Raw genomic sequence first — 21,096 nt, 5'->3', positions numbered from 1 at the left:
TGGTATGGTATCACGAAATATGTTTGAATTTTGACACCATGCATTCTGAAAAAATAAGGTACAGAACAACTTGCATTGATGGGCTCTGATACTGGATAAAAGTGGGTAATTTAGGGGCATAATTCACAAAGGTATCTCTAACCGACCCCATCAGACCATTAGTTGTATATGATAAAAAAAGCCCGCCGTCATCTTCAGACTGATTATAGTATAGTTATGGTTTCACTAAACTGGAAATGCAAGGTATTTCAAATTTTATTTTAAAAAATCAAAAGATGTTTCCATTTTTTCGAAAGTAGTGAAAAAACAACAAATTTTGAAAAGTGGCTGCCGTTAACCTTAATTCTGAATTCTAAAAGGAAATTATCGACATTTTTGTACGTCCTCCTCTATTTTCTCAGTTTTTAGTTTAAAATATATGCGAAAAAATAGGTTATATATATACCATGTCTTCCTCTTTTTTCTTCCTCCATTTTTTTTTTTTGGGGGGGTGGAGGATTTAGCAGGACCCCCAAAATGCTATTTGTCCCCCACTTTTTGGCAGATCTGTCCCCCTCTCCGCCTTCGGCGCCCATGGATGTTAATCAGCAAAGGTTTCAATAAGCGTCTCACCAGTGACGACATGTTTGCTTTCAGGCATACAGAGTCAAGTTGGCAATTTGCTTCATGTTACATCCCTATTTTCTATATGCGTGACAAAACGCGTAGAAATGAATATTTAGAATGAACATGCATATGAAGCCCCGTTTCATAAAGTCGTATTATCACAATTATAACCTTTCCATTGTGGTACCCTCCATTGAAACCTTTAATTTTGATTGGCTGTTGAGCCTTGTTACTATGTCAAAGTTACGACAATAATCAGTCTATATGAAACGGACCTCGGACAAAGAACCTCAAGAATGGAGATCTTATATGATCCTTCACAATAAATGTTTGTAAATAGATGGAAATCGAATGAAATAAATTCTAAATAAGTGAACCTAAATCTCTGTGTCCTTTTGTGTGATTTAATTGCATTGAGAGAGAGAGAGATGGGGGGGGGGGTAAGAAGTTGAGAACAAGACAGAGGACAAGGGAAAGAAAATAAATAAGGCATGGGGAAATGATAAACTGGAGACATGAAATAAGAGCCGATTTGAGGAGAAAGACAAGACTTGAAGGGGGGAGGAAGAAATGTGGAAAGTTTATCCACAAGAGAAGCGAAGAAAAAGAGATTGGAAAAGGAACAAGATAAGCGGGGGAGAGAAATACAAGAGAGAGACAAAGAGAAAGGGGAAACAAAGTCAAGATAGATGAGAGAGAGAGGTAGATTTGCACATAAACGTTCGAGATGACATCCACTACAAGGAATCACCTTTTTACCTGAAGAAATCTGTTATAAGAGTTGCTATTGATTCATTTAACCACAGTTCCAGAAAGCCAGCAACATCATCATCTGGATATGTCGTAACTTTCCCTATCTATGACCATTGAGTGGTCGTTTTTTATTTATAATCGGTGTACTTAATCCTTAGATGACAAATTGTGACCATAGAGGTGGATGAATTAATTTAATCCATCTCTATGATTGGGACATAGATAGCTTTCCATACGTAAAATTGATTGGATCAATAGCTTTCAATACATGAGATAGGTTGGATTATTGAAACTATCTGACAAGGTCAATGACAGATATATGTCCCTTGTCCAGCTAAATCATATAGTCTTCGAATACGTTTTCGAATACATATTATTTAGATGATCAGTATTTATTGAAACCACTTGATGCATTGAAGCAAATTACAATGAATAAAACAAAGTCATCATAAAATTTAGATGAACACGAAACAAGCATCATTTCCGATTCATTTAATGAAGCTGCACAAGGGTTATCTCACTTGGGTCAAAAATATAATATACTGTACACTTTATCATAAAACAATCCAACATATTTTAGGATCCATGTATTTCAGAAAATCCATGTCAATGAATATGCAATATTCATAGTATACATAACTGCACTTTATACAATCATATTGCTCTGAAAAGATAAATGAAAACCACATCAGCAAGTAAATGCAGATGAAGACAAATTTGCACACACTAAATCAAGAGCAAAAGAAAAACAATTATGTGCAACTACTCTAGAAAAAGAAAAACATTTTATATCGCCACTCAAATGATTTCCAGTGAAAATTTGATTGTCAATACAACAAATTGTATAAATACTAAAAACATGGATAAGGAAAAATAGAAACTAAATGAGCAGAAATCAGAGTGATTGCAATCAGAATCTTCCCTTTCCTTCTAATCTAGCATGAATCACTCAAGTTTCTGAACTGTTAGGAATCTTTAAATGGTAATGCTTGATGAGAGGTAAACAAAACACAAATATTACCAATAAGTGATACTGAAATCGATTAAGAATTGGTTCATTCAATACTGTTTCTTCTTTTAAAAATTTAAAATATGAATCTGTAATGAAGTCAAGCACAGGTGTATCAAAGATCATTGAAGAAATAAGAATCACAAATAGTTTCATGACTTAATTAAGACTTCAATTGCATATTAATTTTCTTCTCTTCTTTATTATTAAGTCATCAAGCTCTCAGTTTAGACAAAGTCTTTGCTTTCTATACACAGAAAACTAAATACAAGTGATTTTATCACCTACCACTACTAAATTAGATTCCCATATTATATTCATGTCTTTTTGTGCGAAATCATCATCAACATAATTGCTATTTAAAGTAGCATTCTTGAACTTGAACCAAACATAATTTTATCAAAATATACATATTCCTTATTGCAGTCAGCATGATTTACAATCTGTCTTCTTAAAGATGAGTGGAGAAATGTTTGCAACAAAGATAAAGAATATTTAGACAGTCAGCCTCCATAAAGTAATATCAATAAAATATTATTTGCACATGAAAAAATACACAAAAAATGATATCCAGAACAATGCCATATATTGAAATTGACTGGTGGAATACAGGCTTTCTGAATAATAAAAGTGATTTCAAATAAGTAATCACTATTATATTGATATGCATATTAAGAGTTAATTTAATCACTTTAGCATGTAAATACGGATAGATACATTTATGGGAGAATTGGTTAACAGGCTCTTGTTAGAGAAGACAGACATTGATCAATAATTCGCATGTAAAGGCACAACAAACATAGAGCATTCTAAGATGATGTCAAAGTGATAGGTATAACAATAGGAAACCTGTGCATTAGACCATTAAAAGCTATGCTTTATTAATGCACAAATGTTTATTGTTTGTCCACCAACATGTCAGCTTCTGAGAATAATCTGCAATAAAGAAAATAAACACACATGGATGTTTTCTTTTCACCACAAGCCAAAGAGTTATTCACTACAGTACTTGCAAAAGACCAATTTACCTTTAATTTTCAATGTTTCATTGATTACTTTGTCAAGAAACACTAATGTCTGCAAATGGATAGAGATGAGTTTGATTTACATATGATACTAGAGATGAAAAAAGAAATATGGCTTCAAATACTAGTATACACTTGAAACAACTATAAAGCATACAGACTATGGGTGATATTCTCATAATACAATTTAGCTCTAGATCGGACAATTTTAGTCAAAACTTCTTTGAAAAACTAGGTTTCAGCTATCATGAAATAGACAAATGTTCAAAAAAGTTACTGACTCTGTTGTATCCTCATATCATCTTTTATCTCACATTTTGCAACAAGATCTGTATTCTGTTCGACAATTTTTCAGTGCAGAATTTACATAATTTGGAAATGGGATGACAACTAGCACTCTAAAAGTGTGCTCCAGGTTAACATGAGGTTATCTAACATGGAATGCTTTGCTATGAGAACATCACCCCAAATAACGATCACATTGTCTGTTTCCCTTGAAAATTAAAGCACTACTTTGGAACCTGTTCATAAAGAACAAATATCTATGAGCAACATATTTGTATCTCCATTAAGCAGTCTTTAGGGACAGGTTGTAATACACAAGTCCAGAATAATGTATGAGAAAATCTAACAGGGCAAGAACAAAATGAGAAAGAAGATGAGAAGGATGCAGCTTCATTTACTGACACAGAAGAGTAGTCTCTCGTAGAATACGTTGGTGGCGCTATTTATTTATGCAAATTTCCTCTCTCCTCTTGGTCCATTTCTATGGCCTCGAACAACGATTTGAAGTTTCCAGCGCCGAATCCCTACACAGAACAAAATGAAAAGAGAATGGAAATCAAGTTGTAGCACACATTATGCGGGATATACAATCATAATATGAACTGTGTGCTTGTTTCATAAAGCTGTTTATTAAGTTAAGGCCTGGTCACACTGCCCGATGGTTGTTGGAGCCGGAGAGAAAAAAAAATCATCACCGCTCGCTACCGTTCACCATTTTCGATTTCGATTGTTGTTTTTTTGTTTTCGATTTTTGTTTTCTATTTTTTCCCAATTTTGGGAGCGAAATTCGACCCTCTCTCCCTACCGCTCCACGACCCCTCCAACAACGCTCGGGTGGTGTGACCAGGCCTTTTTACATGACTTTACACATGAATGGCGACCCTTTATTTGTTGAATGATATACCCTACATTTTCACTGGCATTGATTTAGCTTCCAAGGAAGGGTCACAGGTTATTTATACCAATGCGTGTTTCATAAAGCTGTTTTTTTAGTTACACATGACTTTATACATGAATGGTGACCTTTTTTTTGTGGTGAATGATTTACCCCACATTTTCATTGGCGTTGATTTAGCTTCCAAGAAAAGGTCACCAATCATGTGCACAGTAATTAAGTTACAAATACTCTTTATAAAACACCCACCTAGTGCATTTATTCTAGGGTGCTCAATCAGATTCTCATTCACCTGACTCCCATCACCAGAAATTGAAAGGATTTTTGTAGATCAAACTTCTTGTTGAGTGCAAACTTTCTCAGTTTAAAAATTTGAGGAGAGTTATTAGAAATTCAATATTACTTGGATAAATCCTAATGGAAAATTGGATGTCTATTCAAGCCTGAGAATTAGTTCCATGTGTGTAAAATTAGGTAACTTACAAGCACCTTTAGAAAAACAAAAAGCTTAGCTTTTTATCGCATAGTTGGTATATAGGCTTGACTACACAAAAAAAAATCATCAATACAATTAATCATTAAAATCAGCCCTAGGGTCAAGCAATAAACTTTGTGTTACAGGGCCCTGGTGGGCGTTTCATAAAGCTGTTCGTAAGTTACACACAACTTTACGAACAACTGGAACATGTTTTTATGTCCTAAATGACTGACATAGGAATGTATCATCTAGCACAAGAAGGGGTCACCAGTCGTGCGTAAAGATATTTGTATCTTACGAACAGCTTTATGAAACACCCACCAGATGGGTGTTGCATAAAGCTCTAAGTTGAGAGTGACTTTAAGAATGACTGGTGAACCTTGCTTACACGCTCAATAATCACCAAATGTTGAATATCACCACGAGAAAGGATCACCAGTCATTCTTAAAGTCACTCTTGAATGTAAAACAACTTTATGAAACGGCCCCCTGGTCTGTTATTATTATTAGAAGAGAAGCTAAGAATGAATAAATTACCTGATGGTTCTTTCGTTGGATGGCCTCCAGGAAGAGCGTTGGTCGATCTTGGACTGGTTTGGTGAAGATCTGCAGCAGGTAACCATTGTCATCATAATCGATCAAGATCTGGAGCTTCTGAATCTACAAGAAGACATAACAAGGCTCATGACATAAAAAAAGGCACTCAAAACATCTTTCTCTAAAAATCAAGAATTTTCATATTCTGTATTTTCATTTTCACTCTTTTTATACATTTTTAATTTAAGTTCATTGGGTCTATCTGAAAAAAATATACCCAAGGGTGTTTGGCAGAATTAAGTTTGACTTGGTCATAATAACAAACCAATGCAAACACATTATCTAATACGTAACTTCGTTAATGGGTATGAAGTAGTGCGCATCTTCTGATAATTTTACCAATACATTAACGTTTTATAAATTGCATGCATGCAACTGGGAATTTATGTGCAATTTTTTAGTCAGATTTACATATTTGTGAAACATCTACCTGGTTGCCTGGAAGAGGTAAAGGATGGATTTTTGTAACCTTAACAAACGTTGGATGCAAGAATCTGGCAAGCATCTTTTGATTACCAATCATCATATCCACCATAGCCGCTACAAAAGGGAAATGTGGAAACTGGAAAGCAATGTGAAAGATGTTTATTGCCTATATAGCAGGATTAAAAAGCATTCAAACACTCTCTGTAAGCGATGGATACTTTTTTTTGCGGGGGGGGGGGGGGGGAGAGACACCCCTACCGGTAAATCCTGGATATGCCCCTGCTAATCTGCATTTTGTTTAGTCTTATTGGAGAGCAGTGACCCAGGGCAAGGTACTCACCACATCAAGATCTTCTGTAACCTTGACTTTGGATGTCTTCAGTCTTTCCCTCAGGTTTTTGTAGTAGCTGTCGGGGATGGATAGGAACTGCATCCCCCTTGCCTTGAGGGCACTGATGGTATCAATGATGTTTGGTGTGTTCAGGGCAATGTGCTGTACACCCGCTGTACCGTAGTAATCAACGTATTCCTGCAACAAGAAAGTGGACAAAGCATAGAGGCATTTTACTCATGCTTCTCTTGAATAAAAGGGCATCAAACTGAGAAGAGAAGTTGATCTCTTGTCATAGGTCTATATGAAATGTATGTAATACATAGTAGATTTAGAGGTGCACCCTGATGTCAAGGAGTTGCTCACATGTGACATAAAACTTTTGAGATTTTCACTAAACCTTCATTAAATCCCCATTCCACAGAGAACAAGACCACTGAAAGACCTTTGAAAGACCATGAATTCTGGTGAACCTTCAATGGTCTTTGATGAACTTCAAAAGGTCTTAATAGTCTTTCAATGATCTTTCCGCAGTCTCTAAAGGTTTTGTGCGGGAGAAAACTGCAAGACTCATGAGAGCTCATTGAAAGTTCATTCAAAGATCATTGAAAGACCAGGTAAAGTCCATGGAAAGAATTCTGAAAGATCACTTGTCGCATAAAAGATCTTTGAAAGACCATTGAAAGATTTCTATAGGACTACTCTAAGACCAGTAAGACAAGAAATATCCATCAGTCTTTCAGAGTTCTTTGAGGGGTCTTTCTGAGCCATTCCACAGAGATGACAAATTTTAGCGATCTTGAAGACCACTGTAAGACCTCACCAATTTTACGTCTTTCAGTGGTCTTTCAATGGTCTCAGTTCTGTGGAATAGGGGCCTAATTTGTTCCTCTCCTTTTACTACTTTTAATAAAAACAATTTTTCTTCCCAGGGTAGACTTCCCTTTAACTTCTGAAATTTCAAAGCATTCATAATCTAATCATATCCTCACACACATATTCACTAATAAACCAATATTTATTCTATTCAGGGGTATAGTGTCAGGGTAAGTGTGACAGGCTCTTGATGGTCAAAAAAAAAACAAAAAAAAATATTTATATCAAATCAATGCTAATAAATAAATGCTAAAATGCATTTTATATAAAATGGCCTATCTGTTCTGCCAACTTGTATATATATTCTATTTTCTTTTTACTAGAAATATGTCTCACATGATGTCATCCACCATTAATACAAAAAATATGTTGAAAATACCTGGATTTGGCTCTTCCTCTTTCCATCAGCTGGCTCATTGATGGGCATCTTAATAGTCTCCTCATAATTGGTCACCACGATTGACCTGAGGGCGCTATACTGGGTGTGGATCTGAGAGTCATCAACAGACCAGAACCGGTGGAACATCAGATTCTTCTCATACCTATAGCATCAAGAAATTAAATACAAAAGTCATTTTACAGTGTACACTATTCCTTGGCTACAACATCTAAGATATATCATTGTGTATCATATGGAAAAATATTAATCTTGATCCAATTAGTGTGACAGAATGGGTACTTTCACCGAAGTTGACATTGCTAGCGTAAGGCAATACTAAATGCAAATGTAATCTCTCTTGGTCTGCATTATTGAAGTAGTACAAGTCCAGAATGTACTATAATTTTTTTTGTATTGAATACTGTTTTTATTCTGATTTCATGAACAAAAAGTTATATAACATTTCAATTTAACATTTCAAATCACATATAATACTTTACATTTCATATTTTCACTTTTTTCACTAACTTAATATAATCATGAATCATATATATCTTCAAAGAAAACTATGAAATCAGTTATTATAAAAAATGCTTAAAGACCAAACTTCCCCCTTCCCGAATACACACACACAACACACCACTGTCCAGAAGATCTGCTCACACTAATCATTAATGATCTTTTGCAACTTGCTTATCTTGTTCTTATTTTACCACTCTTCGTTTTCTTATATATATAAAACCCCTATATATATATAATCTATTTATAAGTAGTCTTACCTTATCAACTATATACAAATATATTTCATATCTTAGTATTTATAAAATGTTGCTGTTTTTAATTTTTGAAATAAATATATGCAATGAATCTATTAATTGTTTGTACTTTGTAAACATAACCAATTCAGCCATGTGGCTGCGACTCATGTTTTTAATATACCTTGAAATGAATTGAATTTGAGATGATTCACTTCATATTTTTTTTCACTACTACTCACCAGTCTGCTATGCTGACCATTTCATTGTCTGGCTGATTTCCAACTACATGATCGATGAATGCCAACTTTCCTGCTGGCCTGAAAGAGATACAGATGGTAAACCAATAAAGCCTGGGGCTGTATTCTGAAAACTGTCTTAAGAGAAATATTCTTGTATCTATAGAGTTACATTTAAATTAGTATTCCAAAAATTCTTGCATCTTTTCTTGTAAATTTTCTTGTAACTTTCGCTTAGCACGTATGATGTCAGAGCTAGAATTATGCGTAAAGTTAAAAACAGCGCGTAAATATCCCTTTGCACAAGATAACATATCGAGATAAAAGGTATTCTGAAAGTTCTCTCATCTATGCATTCTGTTAACTTCCTTGGAAAATACAAGAAAATTTACAAGAGGTAGGGGGCTATTGTAACTTATTGTTGCATGCGATATTTGTCCGTCTGCAATAATTATTTCTTGCTGCATCCTGCAAGAACATCATATTTTACAAAAGGAGACATTCCCATGACATTATAATGACGGATTAGAAGAATTTTCAGCAATTAAAAACTGGTGTTCGAGAAGATGAATCTTTTCAGAGAAAATATTCTTTGAGAAGAGCCACGTGTATTATTAGCACAGAAGCACACAGGCATAATCGTCGTGGGCGCAAGGAAATTACGCCTCATATCAATAATGTGCTTCATTATTTTTTTTAGAAGAGACGCTTCTATTGGTTGACCTAAGCATGTAATAGGCTTAATGATTGGTTGATGATGAAATATTGGGCATGTTAGAGATAAGACAATTTTAAGAATACCAATTTAAGAGAATTTTAGCGAGCTGTTATCTTGCTGACTTACAAGAAAAGTTAAGACAATTTTTAGAATACCACCCCTTGGTAATAATGCCATAATCATGTAGAGCAGGGCCCGCTGGGAACAGCTTCCAGCACTAAAGTAGCTTGTGTGAAAACAGAAAAATCAAAGAAACAGATCAACAAAAGTTTAAGAAAAATCAGACAAATAATGAGGTTATGAGCATTTGGAAAATGCAGTCACTAATGCTATAGAGATCCTAACATTGGCAATGCCACAAAGATGCATGATGTCACTTGTGAACAACTCTACCCATTACTTTAGTATGTATATATTTCACTTAAATTGCCTCTTTTATCACATCTATCAGTAGATCATGTATTCTTTCTATATAAGGGCATGTAATACAGATTTTTAAAGAATACATCATGGATTAAGAGTTTGTATCACCACAAGGACAAAAAGAGACATTTTAGGGTAGTTTATAGTCCATCAAAGGGAAAGTTGTTCACATATGACATCACACATCCTTGTCGCATTGCCAATGGAAGGATCTCCATAGCATTAGTGATTATAATATTCAAATGCTCATAACTTTCTCACTGTTTGTCCAATTTTTCTAAAACTTTCATTGATCTGTTTCTTTGATTTTCTGTTTCGACACAAGCCTACTTATTCCAAAGGTTTCATTCCCCTTTAAGACATAAATCTTTCCAATCTTTAAGCCAGATTTGCATGTTATCTCATACAATTTTACCCTGGCAGAGTGCACATTTTAGTAGAAAGTGATTGCATATCATTTAATCAATTAAATAATCCACAGATCTCTAAATAGATATCTTTTATGGTTGAATCTCAAAGTTGCAACAAAAAACAGCCAGATGTAACAAAAGGATCAGTGTTTTTTTCTTTGAAATTTAGCCTGGAATAAATCTTCTTAAAATCTCATACATTAGAAACTTAATTTTGATTAATATGTGACTTGCTCCCTTTTGTCAAAGTAGGTCAGAATAACTTTAAACAAGTTGATTCAACCTACACACATTATACTTTTGAATAATTAAAAGCTACTTCCGTTAGATATACATGTACCAGCAATTATTGACTTTCTTCTTTTACAAGTATGCACTTCGATGCAATTATAGGAACATGTACATGTACAGTAGATGTGCCCTATTACTGTTTACACGTAGATAGATTCATGTCAAGTTATCCTTCTCAATAAACATTGAGGCAAAAAAAAAACAAGGGAAAATATCGCAAAATATGTCAACTCTAGGTTTGTATCAAGAGTTCAAATGTCTCTGGCACAGATACATATACCGTACATGCATGTTTTGATATTGCATTATAAAACATACCTGCAACTTTAACAAGCAAATATAATAAAAAATATATTGTGGATAAGCAGAAAGCATACCAGGTGGCTAGGCTTTAATCAAAACTGCTGTGTGTAGGTTTATCAAATGCTGGTTGAAAATATGCCATGCTCTGATCTACATGGTCCAATTACGACAAACATCTGTACATAGGCTTATTACAGGCTTCTTTTCCCAAATGTCCTATTTTTTATTAATGGGCACTTTGTTCGTTCCACAGGGGTATCACATATTATCCAAACGTGACGTTCGATGGAATACTAACTGTAAGAAAGGGCAACCGAGGGTCGTGGGTTCAAATCCGAGTCATGGCGTACATTGTAGTTTCCTTTAGCAAGAAATTTACCCACATTGTGCTGCACTCAACCCAGGTGAGGTGAATGGGTACTTGGCAGGGATACGTCCTTTGCATGTTGTGGCTCGTCAGGGGGGCAGACTGCCCCCCCCCCCCCCGTAGGTACGCTTGTGGTCTATTCTCAGTAAATTGGTATGATTGAAATGACAATGTACATGCGTTCGTAGTTTACTTACAGTGAGGCAAGGAGAGGATCTGAATAGAGCGGTTTCTTGTATCCTGGTAAAAAGAGTCCAGAATATCCTTTCCTTTCAAGAAACGTATGAATGGTCTCTCCATACTATCAAACAAAAATAACAAATATAAAATACTTCAGAAAGGGCAACAAGAAGGACATTACCCCTCACTATGTGGTTTCTCAAGAAATGTAAACAAGCAAACACATAAAACATAATGGGCTGATATGAATTCACAATTATTCTACAGCAAAATACAAAGGGATTAATTTAGAATGAAAATCCTTGTATCGATAAACTTAAAAAGACATGAAAAATATACAATGCATCATGTAATGTATCAATGGAGACAAAAACTGATTTTCAAAAACATATTGATGGATTGACGAGGAGTTAGAAATTGGAGTTACAAATTTTGTGACAATAAGTTCCAAAATGATTAAGTGACTGACCGCCCTTTCACACAGTAAAAAATCATAATTTAAATGATGATTCCCATGAAAAATAAAGCTAATGACGAATATTTAGCAAGTGTGAAACCGAACTAGAACATATCAGAATCACAATTACAATCGCAATCATTGTTACAATGATGATTAGAGTTTCACGTGTGAAAAGGCCTATAATCTAATGAGAAAGATTGATACTACAATACAAAAAAAAAGGGGGGGGGGGAATGCCACTGAGCAAGAGAGAAAAGTACAAGCACACACACACAAAAAGATGGGTGGCAAGGTGAAATAAAAAACTCACTGTCTGTATCTGAGCAAATGCCACTGTCCCATTTTCATCTGATTCTTCCCAAGGTTGTCTCAACACAATAGCCCCTCTCTTAACAGCAGTCTGCAATAAGATTCAGGTAAAATGTTTTTATCTGACACCTAAATAGATCCTTGTCATTTGATCGGTTGTTTGATCTCGATCATTCAGCCCATTTACAATGACGTAATTTTTTCTTACGATGACGTATTTATCTGTGCAAGTTTGGAGCCATTCATCATGCAATTTTGGATCCATATGATTTTGTCCGCCGAGACCACCAGCACTACATGTAAGAACACTTGTGTTTTTGCTGTGCGTTGTATGTATGCCACAATCAACAGACCGAGCTTGCACTTCATCTACTTTTGCATCCTAATTTTTTAAATGTCAAATGACAAGATTTATTTTGGGGTGTCTTATTAAGTAAATAATGAATGTATATTCATTCATACAATGGACAGAATACTGTGATGAAATGAGTGATCCATTCAATTCATAGCCGCCTCATTGAAAGGATCATTTCATCTTTCACCTTAAGAATACTGCAATCATTTGTCTTCATACTAATGAACAATTTAATTCACAATTTCACAAAAGAAATATTGTACATTGTATACTCAATTTCAGTCATATCCATAGAGATAATCACATAAAGCATTAATTTTGAGTTAAACTAGACCCCCACAAATTACCAAGATGCGATTTTAATAATTCAGAAGAATGCCCCTATTTGATGCTTTACTTTTAACCTGAACTTACTCTAATTTGGAATTAAATTGTAAATATAACATATTAAATCTACTTGAAAATGATATCATGAGAATACAATACAAGTAGATTATCCCAAGCTTTGTAAAAAAAATTGCAAAAAAAATTCATCTGTGAGAAAGAATTACCTCAACAATACCGTGCAAATCTTCTACTTCAAAAGCAATGTCCTTTACACCATCCCCATGTAGTTTCATGTGTTCTCCCATTTCTGTCAATAAGAAATACATATTTATTGGAAAAGAATGTGAGGTAATTTTTCTTAATCAGTGAACGTTCATAATAGACATCAATTTATCACAATTCCTAAAAAATAAGAATTTGATAAGTTGAGTAGTTAGCTGGAGCTACATGTACATAGATTTACTGCAACATGAACTCAGATATTGTTTTTCTGTTTTTAACAAGAAAATTTGAAATGGGTATTGAATATTGCCATTCCCAAAAAGCCAGCAAAGTGCATTTATTGCCGCTACTACATCTTTTTCCCTAATTTAAATTTTTACACTCATAATGGTCCCTTTACAACAAAATAATATCAACCAGGTAGGTTTTTCATAAAGCCGTTTGTAACTTATGAGAAACTTTATGAATGACTGGTGATCCTTTCTTACAATAAATAATATAGGATTTGTATAGGGCACATAGCCAACTTGCTAGGTGCTCCTATATTACCCCGGCTAAACTAGTCTACCGATTCCGGTACGCACATCTTTTTGAGGAAATACTTCCTGCCGGTATCCATTTACCTCACCTGGGTTGAGTGCAGCACAATGTGGGTAAATTTCTTGCTGAAGGAAAACATGTCTTGGCTGGGAATCGAACCCACATCATTCAGATTGAAAGACGAGAGTCTTCACCACTAGACCACAACGCCCCCACAGGGGGACGTCTTAGGTGTTAGATGAACCTCAATGGAATGTTTGTGTGTACATGTACCATGTACCATAAGAGAGGATCCCCAGTTATTTGTAAAGTCACTTGTAAGTTGTAACTTACAAATTTATGAAAGACCCACCACCAAGCTGTTGCATGCAGAAAGTATAAAATGAGTACTTTCCTCTTTCCCTGGGGCCAAGATTTCAGAACAGTCACTATATAAAACAAGTGGAATGCCTCTGGCCGTCTCACCTGCATCACGCAGTTCAATATAGCAGCAGTGCTGACTTTGAAAACTACTCTAACTCGCACAAGATGTTTAGTGATACATGGTTACTCTTATGTCCACTTTTTATGAACTAGACCAATAAACTTACAGAGATATGATGGTTATTCAACAAAAAAACCCAACATGGCCAAAGTTCATTGACCTTACATGACCTTGATCATGTGACCTGAAACTCGCACAGGATGTTCAGTGATACTTGATTACTCTTATGTACAAGTTTCATGAATCAGATCCATAAACTTTCAAAGTTATGATGGTAATTCAACAGATAACCCAATTCGGCCAAAGTTCATTGACCTTTGACCTTGGTCATGTGACCTAAAACGCGCACAGGATGTTCAGTGATACTTGATTACTTTAATGTCCAAGTTTAATGAACTAGATCAATAAACTTTCAAAGTTATGATGGTAATTCAACAGATACCCACAATTCGGCCAAAGTTCATTGACCCTAAATGACCTTTGACCTTAATCATGAGACCTGAAACTTGCACAAAATGTTCAGTGATGCTTGGTTACTATTATGTCCAAGTTTCATGAATCAGATCCATAAACTTTCAAAGTTATGATGGGAATTCAACAGATATCCCCAATTCGGCCAAAGTTCATTGACCCTAAATGACCTTTGACCTTGGTCATGTGACGTGAAACTCATGCAGGATGTTCAGTGATACTTGATTAACCTTATGTCCAAGTTTCATGAACTAGGTCCATATATTTTCTAAGTTATGATGACATTTCAAAAACTTAACCTCAGGTTAAGATTTCGATGTTGATTCCTCCAACATGGTCTAAGTTCATTGACCCTAAATGACCTTTGACCTTGGTCATGTGACATGAAACTCTAATAGGATGTTCAGTAATACTTGATTAACCTTATGGCCAAGTTTCATGAACTAGGTCCATATACTTTCTAAGTTATGATGTCATTTCAAAAACTTAACCTCAGGTTAAGATTTGATGTTGACGCCGCCGCCGCCGCCGCCGCCTCCGCCGCCGCCACCGCCGCCGTCGGAAAAGCGGCGCCTATAGTCTCACTCTGCTATGCAGGTGAGACAAAAACTACAAGCAAATTTCATACCCTAGCAGACACAGTACAACTAGATGTACATATAGACATCCAGTAACAAGAAAAAAAGGGGAGGGCAAAAAGCTTAATATAATTTAGTTTGCATGACAATAAAAGCCATTGTATGCCCCACCCCCCCCCAAAAAAAATACCTTCGGTAGTGTCCCCTGTAGGATTCAATGGTGAATGAAAAGCAAAGATGATCTGAAAAATGAGATGAGAAAATGCATATTTGTGATAGCTGCATCAAATATCATTATCAGGTTTGAAGACCAAGACTGGAGTTACAAGTTCCAATTGCTAAATGGAAAATATACATGTATAAGCCTTGTAATACAACACAACATAAATTTTATGCACATTCACCGATTGATTGCTTACGAAAAATTCTAAATAACGGGTTTCATCAGCTTCTTAACGACCTGAGTTATGTAATGTCACATTTGGCCAGGTTGGTAGTGATTGTATAGGTTTGTACGAATGCAAGAATTATTTCCAGATTGTGAATTCAATTTTTTTTCAACTTGCAGAGGAAATAGGCAAATAAAAATCCTTTGTCACACTAAAGACTTTCCTTTTGTACCAATAAAACTACTGGGTACCAAAGATACAGTGTATATTACATGTACAGATCAAGAGAGAGACAGAAAAAATACAAAGGAAAAAATAAGTGACAATGGCTCATGAGTGATAGGCAAATAGAAACAAATAGGCCTACCTTTCCTTGCTTGACCACATGGGTACAGACTTGGCGGCTTCCGGTTTGCAGGCCTCTGTAGGCGTAGGGTTCAAAACCCATTCGCACACAGTAAAAAGTAGCAGCCTATAATAAGAACATACAAGTTTATTGATCAAGACATGAGAAAACTATCTTGTGCTTGTAGTGAAGGTCCCTGCTTGATATTATTTGCCCCCTTCCAAAAAAACAAAACAAAAAATATGTAATATACATGTAAGGCCGCTCTACAGAACTGAACATAATCACAATTCAGCTGTTATCTATTGTTCAAAGTATTTAGGGCTTTACTCTTCATAAGCCAATGGCTATATGCATACTTTTATATGAGAAAAAAATGAAATCAGTAAATAAGAAAAATATGTTCTGAAAATACAACTTATTGTGACTGCGAGGTTTCTAAGAGGCATCACTGAACATCATTTTCCTGACAATATTTAGACCTGAGAATGGTTCAGGTTCACTTGAATGCTTAAAAGAAGGCAAGGTCAAGAAGACCAACAAAGACTTGAAAAAAAGAGAAAATCAAACAAACATTTAACAGGTAGGTATGACATGAAAAAGCCCCGAGATTTATTTTTGTATGAAGATCAGGGTAGTTCAACTTCAGGCACAAGAGTGTCCTCTGCTTATATGCCGGCAGACACAAGTCCACCCAAACAAAAAAATGATTTGAATAAAAAGAGAAAAATCCAACAAGCACAGCACTGAAAATTTCATCAAAATCGGATGTAAAGTAAGAAAATTATGACATTTTAAAGTTTTGCTTAATTTCACAAAACAGTTACATGTATATGCATATCCTGGTTGGTATGCAGATGAGGAGAGTAATGACGTCATCCACCATTTCTATTGTAATTTATCATATGAAATATTCTAATTTTCTCCTCATTGTCAAGTGAAACAGAGATTAAAGGTATTGTTTAACTTTGTGAGCAGCAGATTTAAAAAATTCTCAAACCAAGATGAAACATGTGTACAAGTGGAAGTATTAGAACTAATAAACCCTGAAAACAATCATTATTGAGAATGAAAAGCCAAAACTACAAGGCAAACCCGATTTTGTAAATAGGTGTCTTATAGACGCCTAAATAGTACACATAAGTGTATGGGATGAAATTAAGAAGGTGTTTCCGGTCACTTTATACTTCAATTTTTGAAGCACTTAATAATCATTTTTGAACGCAATTTTTTCTGGGCTTCATTTTTGTAACATATCACAGACACAGGTGACAAGTTTGACCTTCTAGCTCAGATTTTTTAAAAGTCAAACCAATGTTAACCAATCACTTTAATTCCTCCCTGAACATGTGGAATTAGCATTATTTAATACCATACAATTCAGTAAAGTCTCAGTCCCTATATATACGGTCAAATCTGTAAAAATGAAATATTGCATAATTCAAACAATAAAAAAAAAATAGTGTGCGATGGACATCATAGACTGACTGACTCACTGAGCATGCTGAGTTGTGCATATCACTGTTTTTTTTAGTGTTTGTGCTAGGGCTTATAATCTAGTGATAGAAAATATACATTTTTTCACAGGCATTCCAATGAGGGCTTATCAATAATGGTATCATACATGTTAACTGCAACTTATATTAGGCCTACATGTACATCTCTTACTTTTTTAAAAAAAGGCCCCACTGCACTGCTACTTAATGTTTTTTTTAACAAGCCCCAAAATCAAAATTTTGCAGTGACCCATTCCTTAAATTTCGATAACTTTCCTTTTTAAGTAAAATCAATGCGGTTTATGAGTTAACTGATGTTTTTATCAAATGGAATGAACAAAAATTAAGACCTGAAAATCATCTGGATTTATGTTTACATTCTTCCCCTTGTAAAACTTTTTGTGATTCCTTATGGAACATGCACTATAATAAATAACTATGTACCATCACAATAATTCAGCATGATTTAGTTGAAAACTTTTTCATTATAAAATCTTATCTATGAAAACTAAATAAAATCTAGCTTGGCTAGGTCCAGCGCAAGGACCAAGCAGCTATAGCAGGTGCAAAGCCAAGCCCCCAGACACACCACCGCAATGATCCAATCACAACGCTTGTCTTGCTTTGGATTGGATGTGTGCCATATGTACCGGTATGATTGATGTTGGATCATCTTGCACGATAAGCATTCCGTCAGCTTTACAAAGTTCAGATACTTACTTGCAGTGCATTGCCGACCCAAAGAGAGATGTGGTCAAATGCGACGAATCGGCCGACATCCGGCTAAACGGAATGAGACAAATGTAACACAAAATCCATTATTATATATATAAAAATTACATTATCATTGATTCGGAGGTCTTGTTGTAACTTACATGTGTGTAATACGAGCTACGGTACATTTACAAACGCAATAGTCTAACGTCGACGTATAGACTATAGGTACCCAAAATAATTCATGTTTCTTACCTTTGGTCCTTTGTCTGTGTAGGTTGTCTGTGGATAAAACGAAAAAGAAACATATAAACAATGGAATAAAAAGCTTAAATTCATTAGATATAACAATAAATGCTAAAAACATGAAAATAATATTACCATGTTCGCAGTGTGATCGGAAATCGCAAGCACTCACGTAGTAGAATTGAATGAATTGAAGTGAACGGGCGACGCGCGCGACGACCGGCCACGTACGTACGTGCGAGTGCTCCGGCTCGAAAGGGAGCGACAAGACGCGCGAGCGAGGAGAAAGAGGAGGGGGGGGGGGGGGGGGGGGCTGCACTGAAGCCCCTCCCCAAAATTTGCTCTCCCCCCCAAAAAAAAAATGTACGATCGACCACAAAGAAAAAAAATATGTAGGCCCTATATATTCTATGTAGATCTATTGATTAAGACAGTGTTCCAAAAGTGTCGTCAAGATGGTCAAGTACTCTAAAAATCAACGACTTTTTCTTGGACTTTTTACACGAATCCGCCCTCCCCCCTACTGGTGGAGCGAAAAAATGAAAAAAAGAAGGGGGGAAAGAAAGGGAAAGAAAGAAAAAAGAAAAGAAGGGGAAAGGAAGGAGGAAAAAAGAGATGAAAAATAAGAGAAGGAAGACGAGTGAATAAATTAAGGTCAGGGGAGGACTTGGAAAATATATACACTGTATATATATATTTTTTTATTTCATGTCACTACAGTGCGTTTCAGAAAGAAGGTAATCCAAATCTAAAGGGCTGATATTCGGATCACATTTTATTTTGTAACATTATTGTGTATGAATATTAGAGAAACTAATCAACTTTCCACCCTACTTTGTGCCATTTGCATTATGCATGGCCGAATTAATTGATGTTGAAGACAAAGGGTGCAGAGACCACTTTCCAAGTTTTCGAAAACTTGATGAAAAGGCAGAGGCTCAATGTAAATACTTTCATCGATGCCTGAGCTGACAAAAATCTTTTTAATTGGACCTTTTTTTCTTCCAAAGGAGTGTAAATAAGTGAATGTACTTGCTCGCCATCGAGGAGATCATACCACAGTTTTGAACAACATTTTGAGAGACAGTTGTGAGGAGTGTACAGGCATCTTCGGTGGATTCAGGGCGGCTCTCCTGCCCATACTTCCAACATCATTCGAGATAGACTGAGAGAACTCTTTGGACATTAAGTTGTTGCCCTCAACCATGGCATTGAACGGCCACCAAGATCACCTCACAGCCTGTGATTATTTCCTTTGGAGACACTTAAAAATAAGGCGTTTGCAACTCCTCGCCAAGATCTTGATGACTTGCAGGGCCGAATTCGATATGAGGTAGAGATGTTTTGCACAATGATCCGGCATTGCAATTGATGAGACGAGCTGTCCAAGACATCCTTCCACGCTCAAGGTTTGGTTTTCAGTGGAGAGGATGACATGTTGAAGGCATGCAGATGGTTGAAGGTGTGGGTGAATAAGACCAGGTCCATGATAAGACATTAACCTTTCACTCATCATTTCAGAGAAATTCCTCAAGTAACACAAAAATTACTTCGGAAAAACATTTTTCTATCAAGTGCACATTTTACCCACTTTACCAAAACTTGGAAAAAGTGGTCTCTGCAACCGTAATTGTCTTCAACATCAATTGATTTGGTCATGCATGGCACAAATGGTACAAATAGGATATCAATGGAAAGCTGATGAGTTTCTCTTTATATCCATGCAGAATAATTTCACAAAATTAAACATGATCAGAATTTTAGCCCTCTAGATTTGGATTACTTTTTTTTCTGAAACGCACTGTATATTAAATTTTCGGTAGCGCTTCGCGCTCGCATTGCCTGTTCGATGACACACATATCTTGCTCAATAGGCTGATATGTAGCTTAAAATATCAAGTTTTGAAGTCAATATACAAAAGCTTTCATTATTTTGTTTGATTTACCAATTGATTTTTTTTCAAGTGCTCTGTAAAATGTCTGTTTTAAGGTGTGAATTTAAATAGTGCTTAAATTGACCCTTTTCATATCGGAATATCAACTATTTTCAGCTTGCGCTACGCGCTCGCTTTATTGGTTTTCATGACAAAAAATTGAAATGTATTCAGATTCTGTTTAACTCTCAAACACGCGCACGCATGTTTATTGAGATATGCATCTTGATCTTTATTCAAAATATTCTAAAATGATCCAGTTTCAGATCAGAATATCAAAAATTTTCTGCTCAAAGTTTTCGCTTGCAATATTGATGTAGGAAAATATCAATTTATACCCATTCTTTTTCATGATTTACAAAACATGGTTAAGTGTCTTGTTTTTAGTTTTGAATTTTTTTTTCAGCTCGCGCTTCGCACTCGCATCAATTGTTTGGTTCTATACCTATATTTATACCGTTCATGATTACAAAAAGTTCATAGAACTTCAATTTTTTAGGTCGGAATGTCAAAAATGTTTAACTCTTGCTTCGAGCTTGCAATATAATTTTTCGTTGAAATATGTAACGTCTTATTTGCTAACAGCAAAACGTCCGTAACAGGTCCCTTTTCGACAAGACCAGAACGCATATTAAATATTTCTGCTTGCGCTTCGCACTCGCAGTAATCATCTATACAAACGCATCTTGTTTAGTTTCACAAATATTGCCCAGGCAGAATGTTCAATTTTCAGGACAAAATACATGAAACTTCAATTTTGTTTTAAACTTGCACTTCGCGCTCACACTTTTCAAATAGGGCTCATGAGATTATTGCACATTCATTATAAGAATAAAGCTGAGAATTGACTGTTAGGACATTGGCGTTTTGCCCACCCCC

The 21,096-nt window shown here is 35.5% G+C and overlaps 1 protein-coding gene across 1 annotated transcript; it reads right to left on the bottom strand.

The window, feature by feature from the left end:
- Window positions 1-1,836: 1,836 nt before the first annotated feature.
- Window positions 1,837-18,503, bottom strand: LOC121408779 (4-hydroxyphenylpyruvate dioxygenase-like). The gene is made up of 13 exons (XM_041600411.1): window positions 18,419-18,503; window positions 18,293-18,319; window positions 18,044-18,106; window positions 15,849-15,953; window positions 15,283-15,334; window positions 13,022-13,104; window positions 12,117-12,206; window positions 11,364-11,467; window positions 8,658-8,735; window positions 7,661-7,823; window positions 6,415-6,603; window positions 5,589-5,711; window positions 1,837-4,202 (listed from the first exon to the last, which is right to left on the bottom strand). The coding sequence occupies exons 1-13, from the start codon at window positions 18,419-18,421 to the stop codon at window positions 4,122-4,124; spliced, it is 1,161 nt and encodes a 386-aa protein (XP_041456345.1). The 5' UTR covers window positions 18,422-18,503; the 3' UTR covers window positions 1,837-4,121.
- Between the last annotated feature and the right edge of the window lie 2,593 nt (window positions 18,504-21,096).

This window comes from Lytechinus variegatus, chromosome 2 (assembly GCF_018143015.1).
Source record: "Lytechinus variegatus isolate NC3 chromosome 2, Lvar_3.0, whole genome shotgun sequence".
Lineage (NCBI taxonomy): Eukaryota > Metazoa > Echinodermata > Echinoidea > Temnopleuroida > Toxopneustidae > Lytechinus > Lytechinus variegatus.
This window is presented reverse-complemented; position numbering and strand designations above follow the sequence as displayed.